We start from the raw sequence: 24,041 nt of genomic DNA on the forward strand, positions 1-24,041 counted from the left end.
TTAATTGGATGAGAACGGTTCCTTCATGGAGGACCGCTCACTATATCTCACTTTGTGTTATACCTCACCTGTGAGTTTGCTTAGGTTCCATATCATTGATAACGAATCGAGGCAAAGGCCAAGGCCTGCCAAGGCAAGCAAGCGTAGCTCTCGATTCCCGAGGGGAAGCTAGAGCATAGCAAATAGGGTGTGGGCAGAGGAGGCCTTCTAATAATCTATCCACATATATTATCCAAGGGATTTTCACGAGGAGCATGAAAAGAAAACTCAATTTTTGAAGGCTACATTTTGCTCTAAATAATCAACATTCAAGCCAAATACAAGCTTCACATCGACGAAAGTAGCGTCTGAACACAGCTGCTTAAGAACTGCTGCTGGGCATTTTACTGCACCAGCAATTTGGTTGACCCTGTATGAAAACAAATTCCTCTTCTTTTTGGCTTGGACTCCACAAGCCCCATCTGCTCGACTGGAATTCCTACACATAGTTTTACTACCCTTCCACGGCATGCAATGCATTCAACTATGCAAATCAAGTCAAAAAGTATTCACAATAATAATTCTGTGATTTATTATTTTGATATTCCACCAGAGTCCATTTCCTAGGGGCACAAACTGATGGCTTGAGCCATGCACCCACCCGCACAAACCCCCCAAAAAGCATGCACACCATCTCAATGAACTATACGCAAAGCTTCCAGCTGTAAGTAAGCTCATTTCATAAAGAACACTGTTTACACCGTGATCGTTACTAACTGCACCTTCCAAGTCCCAATAAATGCTACCACAAGTGCAGAAGTACAAGGCGAGAAATTTGATTCCACGACTTTGACACAAATTTATGATACAGTGAAGTGGAATTATATCAGTAACAAGCACCAGCCAAGGGCGCCCTATGATGAAAGACACGCACGAAACCTTTTGGATTCATGTGAGAGCTTTCAATCAGCTCAAAATGCAAAAGATGAGGGGAAAAGCCCCTGGCTCTTCACACATCCTCTCCAGCAAAGAGCATGCATCTCGAAAGCCTTCATGTTTAAGCTGGGCAACAGTTTCATTTGAAATTGTTGTTTGATGCAGCTTTACTTTCATTGAAGCGCGCTCTTCTTACTTTGCCAAGGTGGCATGCACCTAGCCTGCACATGTCTGAGACCAACTTTCTGGCCATGAGTTTCAATTCCCTGAGAATATTGAAGACCAAAACATCCTCTGAAGTCCGCCACCTCAGATACCCATTGCCCTGAGAGTGGCTCGTAGAAAGTGTCACCAACGATGAGTGCCTCAAAACCAAGGATGATTGCAAGGCCACAGGCATCCTGTTGAAAAAGAATCTCCAACTATAGAAAACCAAAGTTCAAGACGACCATCAGTGCTATGCTTTTTGTGACCAAGCCCTAGTATTTATTCTGAGGTAAAGGGGCCTTAAGGGCCCAACAATGAATCAAGAGTCATCATCTACAGAGCCAAGATATGTTAGATCAGTTCTTCGAACCCTAATAGCTCCTTTTAACCAGGCACAAGCTTTATTATTGCCACTTTCACTATTGACAAGGACCCCAGTACCAGCACCAGTACTGCCTGCACTAGTTACATCCTCTAGCAGTGTCCAAGGATCAATTTCTGTATCAAGCTCTTGAAGTAGAGTTGGTTTCACTTTCCCAATGCTGTTCTCCAGCCGAATAGGAACCTTGTACGAAGCAGTAACAGAGCCTAAAGTAGACGAATTGTTTGTGCTTAATACACTCATCTGTAGCACAGGTGAGGCTGCTGCGGGCACTTGAGGTGGACCTGCAGAAATCATGGGAATAGATGATGGAGCTAGCAAAGGCATGGCAGCTTGCAATCGTACACGGACCATCAAAGGTAGTTGCATATGATCCAGATCAACCTGCACATATAAGAGGCTTAGAGCACAAGATACAGATCAACTAACGCCCAACTGCTCTAAAAAATGCAAAAACCTGCAAAATTAAAACAAACCTGCATGCGATGAAGAATTTCCCGATCCAAGGGTGGGACCTCTCGAGGGGGCTTTGAAGACCCTTTGTATGAGGGCTTTTGCTTTAGCCAAACAGCCCAGGTGTTGCTTATAAGAGCATGTAAAACACTCAAAAGCCTGTCAAAGAGATCTTCTCCTGCAGCTACAGCTGCTGCAGCGGCGGCGGCTTCTGCATTCCACTCCAAATCACGTCCACCAGCAGCAAGAGAATCATGCTGGATGGAGCAAAAAGCTTCCACCCTTTCTTGAACAAAACGGGTTCCAAGAAGCCGGAGTAGGACCGGGGCCAAAACTGAACGCATGTTGCGCCCCGTCTGTTCTCTGCAATATACCTCATAAGATTTAGCCTTTCTTAAAGGAGAAATTTGCCCAATTCTGAAAGTGGCAACAATAGCAGCACCTGTAAACAAATTGAGTCTGAAAGTAATTTGTGCCCATACATGTTATGCAGTGTTGCTTAATTACCTATCTGAATAAATGAGTGGAAGTAGAGGAAGAAGAAATTGAAGGCGTAACCATAGAGAAGTTTGCAATGCTGCTGCAGACGGAGGCAAGGAATCTGTAACTGATGTTATCCGTCGACCTATGCCGGGACTACCAGATTCCAGTCCAGTTCTAGGTCCTTTTCGAGACCCAAGACGCCTGTTTGCACCAACTTCTGAAACTGCCATAACAGATCTTCCAGAGGGACGAGAGAGCATAGTGACCTGCTGCTCTAAATCACTAATCTGCTTGACCAGTCGTGATGCGAATCTGCTGTATGTCTCTATGGAGCTACGTGCTAAGCAGGGAAGCACCAAGTCAGCAAGTGCTTTCTCTATGGCAAAATGATTTTTAAGTGACAGATTGTAGCTGTGAGAGCTGATAACTCCATCATTTAATTGTCTGCCACAGTCCAGATCCTCATCAGCCACTTCGCCCTCTTCTGGAGAAGCAACCTCTGGCTTTCTATTGTTGTTATTACGTGTTGAATTACTCTCTTCAACTTGAGGCGGCACCCATTCCCACACCTTAATCCTTCCAAAACCAAGTTTGAACTTCTTTCGATGAGCCATCTCCTCAAGTTGCTGCCGTAGAAACTTCCTCCCAAGCAGCATGTCACTGTTTTCCAGTATCCACTGTACCTGCAAGATTAAGTAGTCCTCCAACCCCCTTCCCAGGAGACGCAAAGCTTCGGAGTACAAAGCAGCTGCATCTGGCCGGACAAGCAACCTTGTCAAAATTATATCTGTAAAATTCTTCTCTGACTCTGAAAGGGTTTGGCCATCCTCGATAGCTGATCTGGCAGCTTGCACAGCTTCTGCTGCCACTGACATGTTCTGAGCCTCAAGTTTTTCCATGAAAACCTGTTCATTAAGCAACAGTCTCAATTCTACCCACTGCCAATGAAAAGTTGCAGGATGCATATCATCTAGTACTTGCACTAATTCCTCTACAAGACTGCTATGGCTCTTCATACTTCCATGGCTTTGTATGTGAGACTCATCTGCCGACACTGTAGGTAGCTTGTGATCAAGAACAGCATACAGAAACAACCTTGGTCGAGAAGGTACCATGGATGACACTTTTGTATCCTTATCTGCGCCTTTACTGTCTAGAAGGGATGCATATTCAAAATCACCACTGTCGCGGTTGAGGAGAAAATACAATGCCCGAGTGTCTTGCAAACAAACCTCACGGAAAGGGTCATGTACCAAGAGATCCCCTAGAGCTGTGTAGGCCAGCTGCTGAAAGGATGTCTCTTCTCTGTTTGAACCAATCGTAAAGAAAGAGTGTTGATTCCTGAGTGAGATTGAGAAAAGTGAATAGGCAGGGCTTAGTACAGTTGAAAGAGGTAACAGGCGCTGCATTTGCAGGAGTGCTAGCATGCTTGACTCACCCAAAACCTCAGCAACTAGGCCACCTGCAACAGATCTGCAGTCTCCAATCAAAACACGAAACCAGAACAAGTGTACTTCAGCCATGCTGTCACTCTTCATGGCATTTCCAGTGGACACTACACGAGACATGCCATTAGGATTCAAGCCGCCAGTTTTCAAAAGATGCATATTCTCAAGCCCTTCTTTGATCTTCAACAGAGAGATGATTTTTTCCAAATCAATAATGTCCTCCAGCACCAAACAAACTAACAATGCAGCAACAGCTGCCGCTGCTGTGTTTGACCTTCCCAGTGTCACACCATTTGAGCCAGCTCCTAATTCACCCAAAGCTGAGTTAGGATCAGGAGTCTCAGGGGATAACTGAAATTGAGGACGAGGGGCTCTGCCAGAAGTATGCCCACTAGCATTTGCCACAACTGAAGTAGCTTCATAAGCAAGAGCAGATTCCACAACCCTGTTTTGCCTCTCACCCAATGCCTCTTTGAGAAGCCGGAGACAGTGCATGTGTACTTGCAAAATCCGGCGAGCACACTTCATAGAGGTAGCCATACCACTAGAGCCTGAGCCTAAGGAGTTATTGGAGGCAAAGCTTTCAAAGACACCTGCAACAGCACTTCCTACATTGCTCACCACAGCTGAAGCTGCAGCTGCAGCCGCAGCAAGTTGCACATCACCATTTGGTGCACTGACTGCTTGCTGTTTGATACAGTCCAGAAGTCCTCCCACAACACGCTGAGCTGCCTGAAGGCCTTCACCCCACCTTTCCAGCCCTGGGTCTTTCAAACTATTGGATACGGATAGCTCTCTTTCCTTGTTTATCATCTGGTTGATGACTTCGTGGAATCCTCTGCGAACAACATCCCTCATATATGGCCCAACTTTGGCTAAGCGCCCCATCAATCGTGGAGGCAAAGATTCATCACGATCATCCCCGACACTTGGAGAGTTGACACCTAGCAAAGAAAAATTTGTCTCACTTTCTCCAGCCTTCAATGCTTCCAGTTCAATGACCAACCTTTGATCACTGCATGCTTTCCAACTCTTTTCCCATAGTTGAAGACTTGCAAGACCACTGTACTTTTTGTAAAGATCATGAATATAAGCAAACAAGGGTCCGCAAGTGATTCTGCTTCCTGACCCAGGTGTCATAAGTAATGCTACACACTGCATCCCTGCTGACAAGGCCTCAGGAAGCAGATTTGTGGCCAATAAAACGCCTTCGTACCTGGAACCAACAAAGGGCACATTATAAATGACAGTTAGCACGCAAATCCTATATGCGTCATTTGACAATACTGATTGATGAAACAATCGTTGGACTAGCTGTGACGGACAATAATAGAGAAAAGAGTGACATTAAAAGTTAAATACACACCTCCGAAGACATGTGAGAATCATGGATTCAGAAATTTTGCAAATGGAATCTGTATTCCAAGAAGCTGTTGAAAACCTATAGCTTTGACCAGGTGATGAGACGGTGGACGTACTGGCCCTGGGAAGCAACCACAGTAGCAACCTGATCAATGAACAAAAATCATTTGCTATGTCAAAAAGGCATACGACAGTTGCAAGCTCTTCTTCTCCAAATTGCCATCGTATAGAGCATCTGTCATCAGCAGGAGCAGAACTGCCCGCACATACTGTGCATCTTACCGAGTGTTGCAATGACACACAGACGGATGGGGCCTTATTACCTCCTTCAACGAGATTGCGGACAGTCTCATCAAGCCAGGTAGCAATGGCACGCTTATCACTCAACCGCAGACGTTTTAATGCAATGCCAATTGCTTTAAGATCCTGCGTGAAGGGAACCTTCTTCCTTTCTTTGTTTTGAGAAAGCACATTGTCTTCAACTGCAGGTTTGTGGTACGGGCAGTTCACCTTACTATCGCAGGTATGACTAGAAGAAGCTCCTTGACTACCTTCGATACGAGCAGCAGCTAGCTGTGCAAGACTTAACTTTCTAACAGCTTTTGGTCTACCTCTGGAAGGCTGTTTTGGTGGCTTTACAGTAGGAATGGGCTCGGCTTTTACAGTATCTGTTGGCTTGGCCAGTTTCTTCACCCACCACATATCATCTTCATCTCCCGGACTCATTCCAAGACCTTGAATGAAGACAGAATTTACATCATCAATTTTTTGTTTTTTATTTCTACCACACTCCTCACAACCAGGAGTCACATCTAGTTTGCCTATAAAGTTTCCTTGTGGCATTAACTGTCTTTTTGAGGTTACCTGCCACAAAGTGGACTTGTCATACATGGGACCTGCCTGATCCCCAACACACCAGTCAGGGAAGTGCAGGCATTTTGCAACTGCCTGCTTCAAATCCATCACTTTCATTTTCTTCCTTTGTGCTCTTCTCACTTTTCCAAAAATGCTCATTGATTCTGAAATTCCACTGGAAGAAATAGTTTCAGCAGAAGTAAGAGAAAAGCGCCTCTCGTTCCGATAAATGTGAATGGCCTCAGGTAAGGCTGGATCTGAAGATTTCATGCCATCCTCCTCCGTACTTAGACCAGGTGGCCAAGGCAAATGCTGCAATAAGCATCTACGGCGTGAAGCACGTTCCAAATCAGCAGAAGTCTCCTTCTTTTCGAGCACTCCACTCACAATGAGTTTCCTCACATAAGCAGGGGGGCAGAAGAGTCCTTTTTTTACAAGCTCCCACAAAAGCAGCTGCAGTCTTTCGAATCCCTCACCTTTTCTTAGCTCATGTTGGTCAAGCCATGCAGCTATGATGTCATGAATAGGTCCTGGGCTATCAAAAAATGCAGACAGAGAAACAGCCTTCGAACTTGTGCGACCCTTTTGTTTGCCTTTCTTGCCCCCCGATCCCTGCACACTATTGTCTACTACCATCTGAAATCCAGCACCTCGCATAAAAGTACCTGCACCAGTAGTGCTGCTAGTTCCCCCTTTTTGTTTCTCTATCTCTTCCAACCTCAAGCAAAGAACCGAAACTGCCATGTACACTCTACATGCAGCTCTAGCATTTGCGGTCTTGTGATCCAATGAGTTCATAATCTTTCTGCAATCCCTGAAGTCACAAATAGCCCACTCACACAAAAAACGCACAGCAAACACTTCTGGAGGACTTGCATTGCCTGACAATACAGGAGTGAGCCTGAGCCAAGGACTCACTCTGGAAAGCCATTCATCTGGTGGCTGCTCGTGCCCACAGAAGTCTTCATCAAACATGCAATGGTATGCAGCAAGGATATCACCAGTAATAAGGGCCTTATCCAAAGTTTGAATTACACTGCCCTCATTTTTCCTCAAGCTTGCTGGATTTACTGCCTTTGCAAGTGAAGCAGCTCGTTTCTGTACAACATCAGCCAGAAACTTGATGCCAACCTCACAACAAGTGTGAGGTCTTTGAGATTTTTCTAGTCTACAAGATGCCTTTTCACCTGAAGGTCCTGCTACTCCCCCTCCTTTTCCATCACTTAACGCTTCAGCTTCATTCAGCTGATCTGAAGCATGACCTATGTTGTTCCTACTGCCATTAATGTAAGGTGGAAGAGGAAAGTAGTCCAAGGCCACAAAACTATCTGGCACTACTGTAAGGAGATAGCTTAGCAGTTCTGCAAAAAATGTGGATACATAGTAATGTCTGGGTTGCTCAGAAGCATTTGGCAAGTTCCCAGTAGGACAAAGCTCTCCCAGTTTGTGAAGGAAAACATCCACAACCGTGCGAACTAAAGTTTGGCATGTAGAAATCTCATCAATAAGGTCCAAGACAATTGGCAAAAGCAATTCAACTGCATCTAATGGCACCCTTTCCTGCAGATAGACAACAAATGACAAGGTTTTAAAAACATCTTCTAATTTTCCAAAGTAGCTTACCTATGCACAATCCAAAACAAATGTTACAAGCACCTGGAGCTGTTTTAGCAGCCAATCAATAACTTGTGTCCGATGAAGTAATCCCTCTGCAAAATGTAACTGCAAAAGCCGAAACATATAATGCCACTTTTTTTGTAAAGGTGGATCTTCACCATCAGGACCACCTTGCGTGAAATCGCTTGGTTGCTGAGAAGCACTAGTAAGTGGCAAAAGTGCACAATTATCCCTTCCCACAGCTGAAAAACCTGTCTCTCCATGCTGACATAACTCATCTAGAAGAAACTGCATGTACTCTAACACATCTTTGGTCCACGACTCTACCCGTTTTTGTTGTGACTTGTCTCCACCTCCAGCAGACATACCAATAGACAGTGGCCGTACCTGAATAAAAGAATTTGAAATTTCTTGAATGGAAAAAAAAAAGGATTTCTTACAAATACTAGATAAAGGGAAACAAAGACCTAATTTTTTAATTTAAAGAACTAGACTTTGGGCTCTACCTGATTGAGGTACATAACTTTGATGCACCATGTAGCACGGAGAAAAGGGACCTCATTTTTAATGAGAGCTTCAAAGAGAGATCGCCGTCGCAATCCAAGTGGAACATGATCTGCCAATACCCTCAACCTCTTGTGCTGTGCCAGATCCTGGCAACCAGTATCAATAATACAAGGCAGGGTATCACTAGACAACAAAAGCATTGCAGCCCCCCAAAAGAAAAACAGGCTGCCTATAATGCCAAAGTCCATGGTGTGTGCACATCTTTGCAGTGTTATAGCTCACCAGGTTCAGTCAACCACATGCACAGCAAAACTTCTGGCGTAAGCTTGACAAAAGTAAGCACCAAAGCATACATGAAATCCTCATAACCTAAACATGAAGTTTGGGTATGTAGATAGTAAATGATCTATACGAAGTTCCAACTTTGGAATGTTCTATGAGCCAAAGAAAGACCTCCTCTGCTGGCCCCAAGTCATGTACACACTGCCAAAGTCAGCCAATTCACATACTAAAAACTGAGAACAATGCAGATGTTTGGCTTTTGGTTTCAAAGGTCTTGAGCATAATCGGACATAAGCAAGTAAGTTTCTCTCAAGGTTCCCAAAGTATTGGAAAAGCCATAGTCTCAATAACTCTTAAAACAGAAAAGAGGTAGCTGATCTGCAGCCATTTGATGGGAGGAAAAAAAACAGCTACGGACAATCTGAAGCCGTCATATCATAGTCACAAGGGAACGGGAACATTTTGGGGAACGGATGACTGTTTGGAACGGGAACGAAAAGCTTGAATAAAAGGGAACGGAATCGGGAACGCCACATCATTGCATAAATGTGTTTATAAATTTACTTTATATATCTGTAAATGCTTTGGAAAGAGGCATAGTAAAGAAAGAACCTCAAACCATCTCAGTAGTGGCCATGATAATGCATAGATGTGTTCTACATGATACATAGTTCACTTATATTTCTTACATGGTCTGCGGTGCCATTTTGGAACGGGAACGGGAACGGCTATCTCTATGGAACGCGTTCCCCCGTTCCAAGAGCTTGGAACGACGTTCCCTTGTGACTATGCGTCATATACCATGTAAAGAAGTATGGTGAAGGTCACATGGTCCAAAGCTGGTAAAAGATGGTTAGAACTCTTCATAACTGCAGAAAATATGTCATACTTGCCCAAAACGGAGCAATGGTATAACCAAGATCAACACTAATTGACGCTGAGCAGACTGGTCAGCACCAATGCTTCTCCTAGAGAATCAAGAAAGCTGACTGATAAAACAGTTTGTAACATGGGTGCTTGTGGAAGCGTGTCTATGAGTGATGCAATTAGCGCCTAATCAAAGACTTAAACCCATGCACAACAAACTGCTTCTTCTTCATGCTCAATATGTAGTAGAGAGAGATGACCTAATCTACCATGTATTACAACATGAAGTATATACAATGCTCAATAGCGAAACTCAATGGTAGCACTACTCCTGAGTTCTCAATGACTCAATGATGACTGACTAATCAATGAATGAATATGGCTAAGGCCTAGACTCCTATTTATAGTGTCTAATGTTGGTACCAACCCTAATCATAATGTCTAAGTAAGTGTGTTCACACAATAACCCAATATTTATGTCTATACTTGGCCATTCATTGGCGTCCCATACAACTAGGCCACACCCTAAAGGTGTCATCGTGGTGAGCACCCCTAAGGGGCCATGCATTACGAGTCCGACTCGATGATCATAACAACAACTAAGCATGGGTTATGCTTATATAGGCCACTCAGCTCTATAATTGACCCCAATGCTATAATTAGCTACTAACCCTATAATCTTTAATAACTATGCCTCCACTTATAAGCCTCCTCCCTTCTAGGTTGGATTATCTTCTACTAGGCGCTTGCTATGCCCGGACTCTAGCCCGGACACCTAGTATGAGCAAATCCTCGACGTTAACATACTTCCCCCCTTGAGGACCATTGATGTCCTCGGCACTGAACTCTGGAAACTCGGCCTTCAGATTCCCATGTAGCCTCCCTCTCGAATCTTCCCCTCCACTTGATTAGGTATTCATCATAGGTACTCCATCTTGAACGCCTAGTATGCTGATCTAAAATAAAACCAACTCTAGTTCTATAGGAATATATTATGTTCGCTTTGCTCGAACTAGTTCTTCCAAAGGAATAACTTCGTCCAAGTTGCCCAATTTTTCTTTCAGTTGATTGACATGGAGGAGGGAATGAACCCTTACACCTTGGGGAAGTTCCAAGTCGTACACAACATCACTAATTTTCCTTGTGACCCTGAATAGTCCACAAAACCTGAACAACTTCGTCCAAGTCACCCAATTTTTCCTTCAGTTGATTGACATGGAGGAGGGAATGAACCCTTACACCCTGGGGAAGTTCCAAGTCGTACACAACATCACTAATTTTCCTTGTGACCCTGAATAGTCCACAAAACCTGGAAGATAACTTGTAATATTTCCCTATACGCATGACATTGGAATCCTTTGGTATCCTCACATACACCCACATGCCTACTTCCAAGACCCTCGAAGATCTTCATTGGTTTGCATAAGCCCCAGATCTTTCCTTAGCCGTCCTTATGCTCTCCTTAGCTAACTTGAACATTTTTTGCCTATCTTGCATGAAATCACAAGCTTGGCGGTTTTGGGTTTTACCTAATATGATAGCAAGGGGGTTGAAAACCGTACAAAGGTATACAAGGGCCATATCTCGTAGCTGAAAGGTTATTGCTATTGTACGCGAATTCTAAACGTGGAATATACCTTTCCCACTCCGATTGCCTCTTAGAAACATAAGCCCATAGTATATCTTACAATTTCTGATTCGTCGGCTCAATCTATGGTCCGAAGAAGACATACTTAGTTTTGTTTCCATCTTGGCAAATAAAGCTTGCCAAAACCTTGAATGAAGTTTGAGTCTCGATCACTGACTATTTCTTCAAGCAATCCATAAAGCATGAACAACTGGTCCACGAACAAAGCAGCCAGCTCATGACTCTTAATCGCAAATCATGTTGGGAGAAACCTAGCCATCTTGGTTAGTCTATCTACTACCACCGAAACAACATCATGCCCGTGATTCGTGTGAGGCAACCCAACCATAAAATCCATCAAGATACTCTGCCACTTGGCCTCTAATATCTCTAGTGGATGAAGTAAATCACCTTGTTGAAGGCCTTCTACCTTATTCACTTGGCATTGGCTGAACTTCTTTACATAGTTCTCCACATAGGACCACATCAATGGCCAATAAAAGAATCTCTTATGTTATAGTTCTCCACATAGGACCACATCAGTGGCCAATAAAAAAATCTCTTGACTAACACGAGTTCTTTGAATGCCCGGGTGCCCAATGTTGGGGACATCACGACACTCAAAAGTTATTCTCTTTCACAGTTCATCAATGTCCGGCACACGTACCTTTTCATTGTTAACCACCAGTGAAGGTACGTACAGGGCTTAGGAACAACCCATGGCTATGGTGGGTGAAACTCCATGGTGAAGAGAGAGAGATAGAAAGAGAGAGAGAGAGAGAGAGGTGAACTGTAGAAAGAGAAAGAGTGTCGAGTAATTGCACGGCCAATGTAGTATGCTTGTATTAATGTTTTGAACTTACTAAGTACAATGCTTTTTGTAGGCAAGGAACTAGCCTTATCTTTTGACACATATATAGGGTACATGTCACACACACACAAACCTAATGACATGTGGCACCTTATCTTATCTAGATTTAACACAGGTATACAAGGTGGACATACAAGACACAAGAGACTTTGAAATACCCAACAAACCCCCTCCGGAGCGTACGTGATATCCTATAGCCGAAAGCCAAAAGTGGATTATATGCGTACATTTGGGTGTTTGGCATATGCACATGTGCCTGAACAACTCCGAACAAAGCTAGATGATAAAGCAATGAAATGCATTTTTTGTGGGCTACGGCAATGAGAGCAAAGGATACCATCTTTATAATCCAACAACACGCAAGATTTTTGTTAGTAGAGTTGTGGTATTTGCTGAAAATTCAGTACAGCCCATGTACAGCTTGTATAAAAGTCATGATACAAGTATACAGGACATGTTTGATGGGCTATTACCCATTGCAATTAGGGGGGGTTCAGATCAGCCAGCCCCTACACAAAAAAATCCTCTTGTAGAACATGTGGAACAGCTAGCAATTAAGCCCCCTTCTATGGAAGAAGTTGAAGATCTTGTCAGGGAAGAGCAAACAACCATAGACACAGCCAAGTCGGTGCCAAGATGGTTGCTGAAAACTTTACAAGATAGCAAACTTGCAGCTCCACTGACACGTAGAACAAGGACTAGTTCCAGCCATGCATTGAATATGCATCATGGGGAGTCTGCATTAGCCATGGGTGGTCTCTTTGATTCAAAAGAGCCTTCTTCTTATGAAGAAGCACAAGAGAATGAGCACTAGGTGCAAGCCATGCAGGATGAAATCTCTTCTATCATGAAGAACAATACTTGGGATCTTGTGGACTTGCCGAAAGGCAAGAATGTCATTGGAACAAAGTGAGTGTACAAAGTTTAATGATACTATTGACAGGTACAAAGCAAGACTTGTGGCTAAAGGCTATTCTCAAAAAAAGGAAATAAATTATTAGGAGACTTTTTCTCCTACTTCGAGAATGACTACAATCTGATCAGTGATTGCATTGGGTGCACATAAAGGATGGAAAGTGCATCAATTGGACATCAAAACAACATTCTTAAATGGGGATTTACAAGAGGAAGTGTATGTAAATCAGCCCATTGGTTTTGTAGTTCCTGGTGAGGAACATAAAGTCTGCAGGTTACACAAAGCATTGTATAGGTTAAAGCAAGCTCCAAGAGCTTGGTATGATAAAATACATGCTCATCTAACCAACCAAGGTTATGTGAATAGTCTAGATGAAAGCACATTGAATGTGACGAAAACCGGTGCCGATATTCTCTCAGTCATCTTGTATGTAGATGACATGCTCATAACAAGGACTAGCAAAGCACAAATTTCAAATTTCAAGACTGATTTGAAAGCTGAATTTGATATGTCAGATTTGGGGCCTTTACACTACTATCTCGGCATACAGTTTATGCATAGTGATGATGGCATTGTTATGCAGCAAACTAAGTACATAAAAAGTGTGCTAAAAAGGTTTCACATGGATGAATGTAAGCCAATTTCTACTCCAGTAGAACCAGGTGTACGGCTTACTATGCATGATATTGGAGAACCTTTTGAGGCCGGCATTTACAGCCAAGCAGTGAGATGCCTCATTTACTTGTGTAACACGAGGCCTGACATATCGTTTGGAGTGTCTTTGTTGAGCAAATTCATGCACAACCCAGGCACAAAGCATTGGCAAGCAGTCAAACGCATTTTTCGTTATCTTCAGGGTACCTTGGAACTTGGTTTGTTCTATCCCGAGGGAGGGAGGGGGGGGGGGGGAGGGGGGCTCACAGCTTTATGGATACAGTGATTCAGATTGGGCTGGTGATTATGATACCATGCAATCCACCAGTGGGAATTGTTTTTTTCTTGGCAGTTCATGCATATCTTGGTTGAGCAAAAAGCAACTCATTGTTGCCACATCTACTTGCGAGGCTGAGTACAGGGCAGTCTTCACAGCTACAGCAGATTGTGTATGGTTGAGGAGATTATTGGCTGATCTTCATGAGTGTCAGCAGACACCCACCACCATTCTCACTGATAGCCAGAGTGCTATGGCCGTGGCACGAAATCTCGTATTTCATGCACGTACCAAGCACATTGAGATTCATTATCACTATGTCAGAGAGAGGCTACATGCAGGGGAGATCAGTTTATCTTACTGCCCTACACAAGATAATGTTGCAGATCTGTTCACAAAGGCTTTACCTCAGAGAAGTTTGAAGCTTTCCGCAAAGCTTTGGGCCTACTCTCATACAGAGAGTGATCTGCTACCTTGTACATGTTCACACTTTCACTACAGGGGGGATTTGTAGACATATGCTCACTTATGGTAGTGCTACGTGTGAACAGGGCTTCCCATGTGGTTTTTTCCCTTGGATATCAAGTGTGAAAGGACACTCTGTCCATATAACTTTTGTACTTCTGTATTATATGATGTGACTCACATGCAAGGGTTGACTTGCATTTTGTGATCACCACACATTTTGTGTCTAGCTCTCTTTCTCTCTCTTCTGTGTGAGCTTCTTCTTCCTGCATCTAACCCTAATCTACAGGAAGCATTGATGTGTGTGAGTGTGTGAGTCTCCCAACAGATTATAGGTTATTTGAACCTTGTGACATAACGTCACCTAGTAGGTCTTAGCAAGCACTAGCACAAAGAGTTTGGCGTAAGGACTAAATTGTGCAATGGATTGGTGCTAGAACTGTCCTCCTCGATAAGTCTCATGCCATCGCATTTCAGTTTCTCACAATGAATCAATATTACGATTAATCAGACACCCACATTTATGTCCAAATGGAATTGGATTGGTAAGCAAGTTATCTCAAGGAAACTTATGTGGATGCCATGGCAGAATATTTAAATTCAAGATTAAGTTTACAAGTGATAGATTGTCTCCTACTTGGATTCTTGAGGACATGAGAATTAGAGAGGGAGCTAACATCAGCATTCTTCTGCTTCTCATTCATATTACGCTTCATGTTCTTCAAATTACCAAAAACATTCGTCAAATGCAGCCTCCCTTGCTTCTTGTGCTTCTTGATCTTAATGATACTCCTCTTGGATCGCCTATTCTAAAAGTTATCATTCTACTACGAAGAAAACTACCAATTGTAACCTACCCAAACTTAGACTCTACCTGCATGCAAGACATAACCCATGGATCTGCTGCAAACTTTTATGCTAACACATCCTATGCAAATGACTCTATATTATGCAACAAACCCTCACACACATGACCTAAAGCTACCTTCAACAACTAACACACATCTGACTACGAGCTATCCCACGCAACCTAGCATATTGATACAATGTAACATGCGTGCAACAACGTGACTAGGTAAACACTAATTAATGATGACTAACTTGCTAATTAGCACTAATCACTTAAGCTGCAAATACACAAAAGACAAGGCAAAAAGACCTAATCTGCTATATACACTGCAAAAAAATGAATGTGTACAATGCTAAACTAGGATCTAGACTCAAATCCTAATTCTTATCATGCTAGCGAGTTTTATATCCTTAGTATTGGCATGGGTTAATTGTTGGCTAGTGCCTTGAGTACAACCTCACACTAGTGGGGAGAAGAGGGAGAGATGATAATCAACAAGAGAATCAGCACAAAATTAAAGGGATTGTGGGAGTACAAGATGTAGTGGAAAAGCATAAATTCATTATAGAAGTAGGTCCTTTTTATAGGAGAGACCTCATTATATGCTAAATATGATTCCACCACATATGCTTAGTATGATGCCATCACATATGCCAAATATGATGCCACCACATATGCCTTTTAAGAGGCTATTCCTACACGAGACTTATACATACTAGCGGTTGTTCACACACATTGGAACCGCTTTATTTAAGGCTTACATTCAGTGCTAGTTTACTCAACCACCTAGCACTTGTTTATTACCAAATTAATCACTACTAATATTTAACATTAATACTCTACGGACCAAGGGACAACCAGAAGGCTATTGAGAGAGCTAGACAATTATACCACATGGGTATAGATAAAAATAACACCAAAATCCTATATAAGGAAGGGTTGGGCTTAATAACTCAATCTGTTAAGACAACCTTGTGTGGGTCTGGATCTAGACAAGCCCTAAGGTGGGTCTTGGGCTGCCAAGCTTTGTAGGCCCGACATGCATGGTATGGGATGCATGAAATGGTGGTTTATGTGACTTGGTTGAACACAATGCTAATCAATACACTTAAATACACTAAGATTTGAAGGACACTTGCTCAACTACAAGAAGTAAATTGCTGAATTGACAAGAGACACACAATGAGCCGGAACGGCTGACCCCTCCCTTGAGTAAATTGTATTACCATTGGAGAAATTCAATACATAGCTTCATGGGCATCCATTGCCAAATCCTCCATGCCAATGCATATGAAATTCAACATTTAGAAAACAATGGTATGTAGATGTAGATCACCAAGGAGCTGCCTTGATGCCCGGCCCGACTTCAGTGCCCATATTCTCTACCATTGGCTCTATGTTCTACCAAGCAAGGTAGCAACATCTTCAAGAGCACATAGGACAAGAGAAATACTACACAGGGTGGCTAAACAAGGAGTCGTGCCCTTCTACTGAATAAGTAATGACAACACATTGTCCAATTAGCTTAACAGTCTTCATAGAAGTAGTTGCAAGCGGAAGCCTAATCCTTCGCGACAAAAGTCTTCAAGAGGATGAAGGGAACCCTGGGAAAGCTTCCCCTATGGTTCAACTTAAGAAAGGAAGGCTGAAATTAGGGTTTTCAACAAAAAGACCAGAAATTACAGCAAAAATGAGAGCTGTTTTGTTGAATTTCAATCATTGGCAGTGAGTAGTAGAGTGATTAGCACTTGGAAACACTCTTGGAAGCTTGGAAAACACCCTAGCAAGTTGGGTATGGCTATGGAGAGCTTGGAAATGGAGAGAAATGGTGGAAAAACAGAGTTTTCAGCCTCCAAAAATCCTCATGAAGAGAAAACATGAATTTTCTCTTAATAAGTAAGTGAATTGGGGTCCAATCAGGTGAGGGGACATGGAGAGATGCCCATTTATGAGTAAAAAGGGAGGATCAGGTCCTGGACATTGAGTCTTGTCCGCCTCGGGACTTCAGTGAGTGTGAACTTGGAAGCGGTCATAATTTATAAGTGACTTTTGGACGCCCAAACTTTAATGAAGTGGGAACGCACTCACTTATAAATATTGGCTAAGTCCTAAGGGCTATTTGAGACTAGATTGGGTAATATTTACCACCTGTTCACATGCCACACAACCATGTCAGCAGACAGTTTCACATGCACGGTTCACGAGCGGCGTTCCCAAGCCCGGAACTACACATAGGTCATGCAAGCAGGAAAACAGCATGCAATATCATTTGCAGGCAAGCACATAAAGATGCTATGCAATGCAACATTGGCATGAGCAATTTCCGTTCATGAAACCATATAAGACCAGGCGTTTCCAGGCAAGTATATGCGATACCAGACCCAATGGAAAGCCAATCCTCCAGGCGTTTCCGGGCATGTACACAAAGGCACAAGTCCCAGCGGAAAGCCAAGTCCTCCAGATATTCCGGGCATGATAACGTCAAGGCCCAGCGGAATATCATATCCAACTATACAGCATGACACGTGCCAATCACATGCATAAGCACATTCCATAAGCCATGGACACCAATCCAATATGTACATAGTGTGAAAGCAAGAGTGAACCATTCGGGTGGCCAAATGGTGACATTCCCTCTCGCTTCTAAACAGTTGTCCACAACTCAAATGCATCCAAATATGTCTGAAGCACATGCGGGCAATCTTTGAAGAACTCTTCATCTACCCATTTAGCATCAATGGGAAGATAGTTCTTAAACTTCACAAGGTAACGCCTCACAACTTTGCCTGCAGCAAGCTTGCGTTCCTTGTGATACACAATCTGCTCTGGCTGCAAGATCTCCTCAAGCTCATCCACTTGTGGTGGATCCTCAATGACCATTTCACTGGGCTCCGGCCCTACATACTTGCGAAGGAGACTCACATGAAAAGTATTGTGTATGTGTCAATGACTAGGTAATGCCAATCTAAAAGCCACTTCATTGATCTTCTCGATCACTCGAAAAGGCCCATAGTACCTGGTTGCAAGCTTAGGATATGCACCCTCTTTGCCAGGCCTCTTTGCAAGTCTTGCTTTCTCAAATTTCAGCAATACCCAATCATTCTCTTTAACATCCAATTGTCTTCTATGCTTGTTGGCAGCCTTTTTATGCTTGTCTTGTGACCTTGCAATGGTTGTCCGCACCTGAGCAAAAGCAATATCCAAGTCTCTTACATACTCATCAGTTGCAAATATCTCATCCTTTGTGCGAAGGATGGGTGGCAAAACCACCTTACCATAAACAATCTCAAACGGGGCCTTTCCCGTAGATGCATGCACTGTGTTGTTGTATGCAAATTCCACAAGCGGTAAGTACTTCTCCCAAGAAGACTTCTGATCCGCCACATAACATTTCAAGAGATCCAACACGGCTGAATTTGCAGCCTCACTTTGCCCATCCGTTTGAGGGTGATAAGCTGATGAGAAGTCCAATTTGGCCCATATTATCAAATAAGGCCCGCCAAAAGAGACTTGTAGTCCTGGGATCTCTATCCCCCACAATGGACTTCGGCATTCCATGATGTTTGAACACTTGTGCAAGATATATTTTAACCATATGCTCAGCTTTGGTGGTCTTTTTGACCGGCAAGAAATGAGCTTGCTTGCTAAACCTGTCCACAATTGTCCAAATTGCATCATTACCCTCTTGGGTACGTGGCAAGTCCATAATGAAATCCATTGTAATACTTTCCCATGGCTGCGTGGGAATAGGCAATGGCTGAAGCAAACCTGGTGCCTTTTGCCTATCAAATTTGACCTTTTGACAGGTGATACATGCACGTACATGTGCCTCTATGTCCTTCCGCATACCTGGCCAAAAGAAATACCGCTCAATCATGTGCGTAGTAGGCATTATGCCTCTATGACCAGCATATGGAGGAGCATGGCACTCATCCAAAACCTTTTGCCTCATGTCAGACACCACACATAGGCAATTATCTTTCATGAGATAACCCTCTTTGATCACATATGAGACATGTGCATGACCAGCCATCAAATCAGCCCAAATAGTGGCAAAATCAACATCCGTATGATACAAATCACGCATGGTAGACAAGTCCCCATGAGAGGCAACCGAGATAGCTGCTACATACGGCTTTCGTGACAATGCATCGGCCACTACATTCTTCTTTCCCGAGGTATGCAAGATCTGAAAATGAAACATAGAGAGGAAATTGGCCATCCTCATAAGCTTCTCTGATAACTTACTTTGAGTAAGAAAATACCTCAAACTCTGGTGATCTGTCTTCACAGTGAAATCAGCCCCAAGAAGGTAATGTTTCCATATAGTAAGTGCATGAATTACAGCCAAGACCTCTTTCTCATAAATGCCAAGAGATAGCTCTGCATCATGCAATCTACGACTCTCATAAGCCACGGCATGTCCCTCTTGATTAAGGACAGCCCCTATGCAATTTCCAGATGCATCACATTCCACACAAAAAGGCTTTCGCAAATCCGGAACGATCAACACTGGACCATGAGTAGTTGCATCTTTCAATTTAAGGAATGCATCTCTCTCTACATTAGTCCATTTGAACACAGCCTTCTTCTTTGTCAAATCATGCAAAGGAGAAGCAATCCATGCAAAGTGCCGAATGAACCTGCGGTAGTAAGAGCATAATCCAAGAAAACTACGGATCTCATGCACCGAACTCAATTCGGGCCAATTCCGAATTGCATTAATCTTTGCAAGATCCATCCGCACTCCATCTTTGGACACAATATGCCCAAGATAATGTATCTCTGACAAGAAGAACTCACTCTTCTTTGCATTTATGAAGAGTTTATGCTTATGGAGCTCTTCAAAAACAATAGCCAAATAAGCTTTATGCTCTTCTTCGGTCTTCAAGAAGACTAGGATGTCATCAAAGAAGACACCTGTAAATTTCCTGTACCCACGAAATATGTGATCCATCATTCTATTGAATGTAGCCGGGGCATTTGTAAGACCAAAAGGCATAACAAGATACTCATAAAGCCCAAATGTTGTCCTGAAAGCAGTTTTGTGTACATCCTCAGGCACTACACGCACTTGATGATATCCACTCTTGAGATCAATTCGGCTAAAGCATGCCGATCCATCCAACTTGTCAAGGATGTCGTCTATGCGTGGAATCGGAAATCGATTCTTGATGGTAAGCTTATTCAAAGCTCTATAATCCACACACATACGAAAGGATCCATCCTTCTTTTGAACTAAGAGGACGAGTGAACAATATCGGGAAGAGCTTGGCTGAACCAAACCCTTCTCAAGAAGCTCATTTACTTGCTTCATGATCTCCTCTTTTTGGGATGCACTTATACAATAGGCTGGCCTATTAGGTGGTGAGCTACCCGGCACAAGATCAATGCGATGATCTTCCGGTCGTACAAGTTGTAACTCATTTGGTAACTCATCAGCAAAATAATCATTGTGCTCTTGCAAAAATTTCAGCCTATCATTACAAAGAGTGTTTACATGTACATTATTTTCCTCAACAGGATCTCGTACAAAAATCAAGTACGCAAAAATATTCTTTTTCATTACTTCTTAATTTGTACATGAGATACAAGGGGAATGGTATCACCCTCTTCACAAGCATCAATTACATGTTCTCGGCCTTTATGCATGAAGGTGATCCTGTTAATCTTGTAAGCCTTGCATAGATCAGTAAGTGTATACCAAGGCTTTCCAAGCAATATGTCACAGCCATTCAAAGGCGCCACAAGAAAATCCTCATGATCCACATAGCCTTGAATGTGTATGCGCAACTTGCCAAAAATAGGCATGACCTACACTTCTCTACCAACAAAGGCAGCCCCTGCTTCAATTTGAGGACCCATGTCCTCCACTTCAATACCCAAAGCAGCTGCCATCTGAGTGGATATGAAATTTTCAGATGCACAATCATCAAACATGAACAAAGCGGGCTGATCTTTGAGCTGTCCCCAAGCTTTACATACAACCCTAACTTTGCTATCATGTGAAGTGTTGCCCTGCACATCCGGAACCATATGCACATTAGGCTTCGGTACATTAGCATTTTCAGCTTTGTTCTTTTTATTTGGGCATGCTCTTGCCATGTGCTCAGTGCTGCCACAAGTAAAGCATTTGCCTTCACGCATATATTGCTCCTTCTTCTCAGCACTAAGACCAAAGTTTGCCGGCTTATAAGGGCGCTTTTTAGCAAACTTATTTTCAGCTTTAGGACCTGATTTGGCTTGGTTTTGGTCCCTTTTAGGTGGCTGTCCATCATTTTGCAGGTTTTGGACAGCCCTCTCTTTGCCTTGAAATGAGGGTTTAGCCTTATTGAATTGACTCAATTTGAGTTCCAATTGCTCCGTGTGGCGGTGGCGGCTGCGATTAATTGGTGTAAGGTATGACCAGGATACATTTGTAATCCCGCTTTGTACACGGGTCGCAATCCCGATTGAAACCTTCTCTTCCTTTCCGCCTCGGTGACATGCATAAATGGAGACACCTCCAAAAGCACTTTCCAAAACTTTTGTACATATGCATTTACCGATTCCCCCTCATTTTGCTTTACCCAATCCCACTTCATTGTTATCTCATTCAATGCATTGGAGGCAAGAATTGAGCATAGAACCTCTCCTTGAATTCTTCCCATGATCTAATAGGATTCGATGAGAGCTTCTCCGTGAGCCACCAATGGGCAGCAGTGCCTTTCATGAACATGCTTACATGCCGGATCATGGATTTCTGAGTGAAATCCTCATCAGAGAAAGCAATATCAAATTGGGCAATAAAAGCAAGTGCCTTTGATGCATCATATTCCCCATGATATGTGTCAAACTTCACAGATTTATCTCCGGCTTTGAAGTCACGAGACTTTGATGCATGTGTGTGCATCTCAACATGTTTTCCCCCATGTTTGTCCATTGGGACAGCCCCTGTGATGACTGGCATCATTTTAGGACCAAAAGGTGATGCATAAGGCATAGATACATGTGCCCTGTAAGCATGAGGCATGGCATGGCTGGCCCCTCAACATGCATTGATACATTTTCAACCATAACTTCTCCCTCACGAGCACACTCGAAGGCATGAGTGGCATGAGAGATATGCGGAATACCTGCACCAACAGAAAATTGCAGCCCATGTTGCATGTGTTGTGCATGCACATTTTCAGCCGGTAGTGGCATTTGACATACATTTTGACCACTGCCATAAACATTGTATCCTTCACGAGCTACATAAGGTATTCCTGCATGGCGTGAAGTCACTCATTGTTCCTCTCCCATAGCATGGAGATTCATCCTCTTAGACATAAGTTCTTGTTCGGGCACTGGGGATTCCAAGACATGTGGGATGGTTGCCTTTTCTGCATAGGCATTCTCGGTACGAGCCAAGTATGCACGTGCTGCATCCCTCGGTTGCATGTGCAACTCTTAAGCAATCATTGCCATTGCATGATCCATATAAGATTCAGCTTTCTTGGCCTTCAAACGATCATGTACCAATGGATCCTCGCGGCGATAGAGATTCAATTCTTCTTGTTGTGCATGGAGAAGAGCCTGCATACGAGTAAGTTCAGCCCTCAAGACTATGGACTCTTCTTCTTGCATATTCTCTTTGCCACGGGACGGCTGTCCCACATATTCATGTTCCCTATTGTGCACCACATGAGTTTGCTCATCCTGTAAAGCATTGGAGGCATGCATTTCATTGTCCCTGCCTCTTGTATTAGCATCTCCAACATTCATTGTATGGCTGTCCATAATGTTCTAAGTGTAGAGATAGCTAGTGTTCACGGTGATCGTCTCTCACAATAGAAGTGAAAGAGAACCATATGCTCTGATACCAATGTGACTTGGTTGAACACGATGCTAATCAATACACTTAAATACACTAAGATTTGAAGGACACTTGCTCAAATACAAGAAGTAAATTGCTGAATTGACAAGAGACACACAATGAGCCGGAACGGCTGACCCCTCCCTTGAGTAAATTGTATTACTATAGGAGAAATTCAATACATAGCTTCACGGGCATCCATTGCCAAACCCTCCATGCCAATGCATATGAAATTTAACATTTAGAAAACAATGGTATGTAGATGTAGATCACCAAGGAGCTGCCTTGATGCCCGGCCCGACTTCAGTGCCCATATTCTCTACCATTGGCTCTATGTTCTACCAAGCAAGGTAGCAACATCTTCAAGAGCACATAGGACAAGAGAAATACTACACAGGGTGGCTAAACAAGGAGTCGTGCCCTTCTACTGAATAAGTAATGACAACACATTGTCCAATTAGCTTACCAGTCTTCATAGAAGTTGTTGCAAGCGGAAGCCTTCGCGTTGGAAGCTTTAGAAGTGTTGATATCTTCGATTTGCCACAATCCTTCGCGACAAAAGTCTTCAAGAGGATGAAGGGAACCCTGGGAAAGCTTCCCCTATGGTTCAACTTGAGAAAGCAAGGCTGAAATTAGGGTTTTCAACAAAAAGACCAGAAATTACAGCAAAAATGAGAGCTGTTTTGCTGAATTTCAGTCATTGGGAGTGAGTAGGAGAGTGATTAGCACTTGGAAATACTCTTGGAAGCTTGGAAAACACCCTAGCAAGTTGGGTATGGCTATGGAGAGCTTAGAAATGGAGAGAAATGGTGGAAAAACAAAGTTTTCAGCCTCCAAAAATCCTCATGAAGAGAAAACACGAATTTTCTCTTAATAAGTGAATTGGGGTCCAATCAGGTGAGGGAACATGGGGAAATGCCCATTTATGAGTAAAAAGGGAGGATCAGGTCCTGGACATTGAGTCTTGTCCGCCTCGGGACTTCAGTGAGTGTGAACTTGGAAGCGGTCATAATTTATAAGTGACTTTTGGGCGCCCAAACTTTAATGAAGTGGAAACGCACTCACTTATAAATATTGGCTAAGTCCTAAGGGCTATTTGAGCCTAGATTGGGTAATACTTACCACCTGTTCACATGCCACACAACCATGTCAGCAGACAGTTTCAC

The 24,041-nt window shown here is 43.1% G+C and overlaps 1 protein-coding gene across 2 annotated transcripts in view; it reads right to left on the reverse strand.

The window, feature by feature from the left end:
* Positions 1–545: 545 nt before the first annotated feature.
* The window catches only part of LOC147610113 (mediator of RNA polymerase II transcription subunit 12-like), a 66,727-nt gene continuing 43,231 nt past the window's right edge, over positions 546–24,041 (reverse strand). For both annotated transcript variants that reach the window (XM_086786944.1, XM_086786945.1), the window contains 6 exons: positions 8,229–8,375; positions 7,762–8,109; positions 5,255–7,665; positions 2,465–5,104; positions 1,981–2,320; positions 546–1,888 (listed from right to left, as the gene is read on the reverse strand). In XM_086786944.1, the coding sequence (XP_086643070.1) occupies positions 1,442–1,888; positions 1,981–2,320; positions 2,465–5,104; positions 5,255–7,665; positions 7,762–8,109; positions 8,229–8,375 (6,333 nt within the window). In that variant the 3' untranslated portion in view covers positions 546–1,441. The remainder of the gene's footprint in view (positions 1,889–1,980; positions 2,321–2,464; positions 5,105–5,254; positions 7,666–7,761; positions 8,110–8,228; positions 8,376–24,041) is intronic.

Source organism: Cibotium barometz, chromosome 50, assembly GCF_041138505.1.
Source record: "Cibotium barometz isolate CiBa-2024 chromosome 50, ASM4113850v1, whole genome shotgun sequence".
In the NCBI taxonomy this organism is placed as follows: domain Eukaryota; kingdom Viridiplantae; phylum Streptophyta; class Polypodiopsida; order Cyatheales; family Cibotiaceae; genus Cibotium; species Cibotium barometz.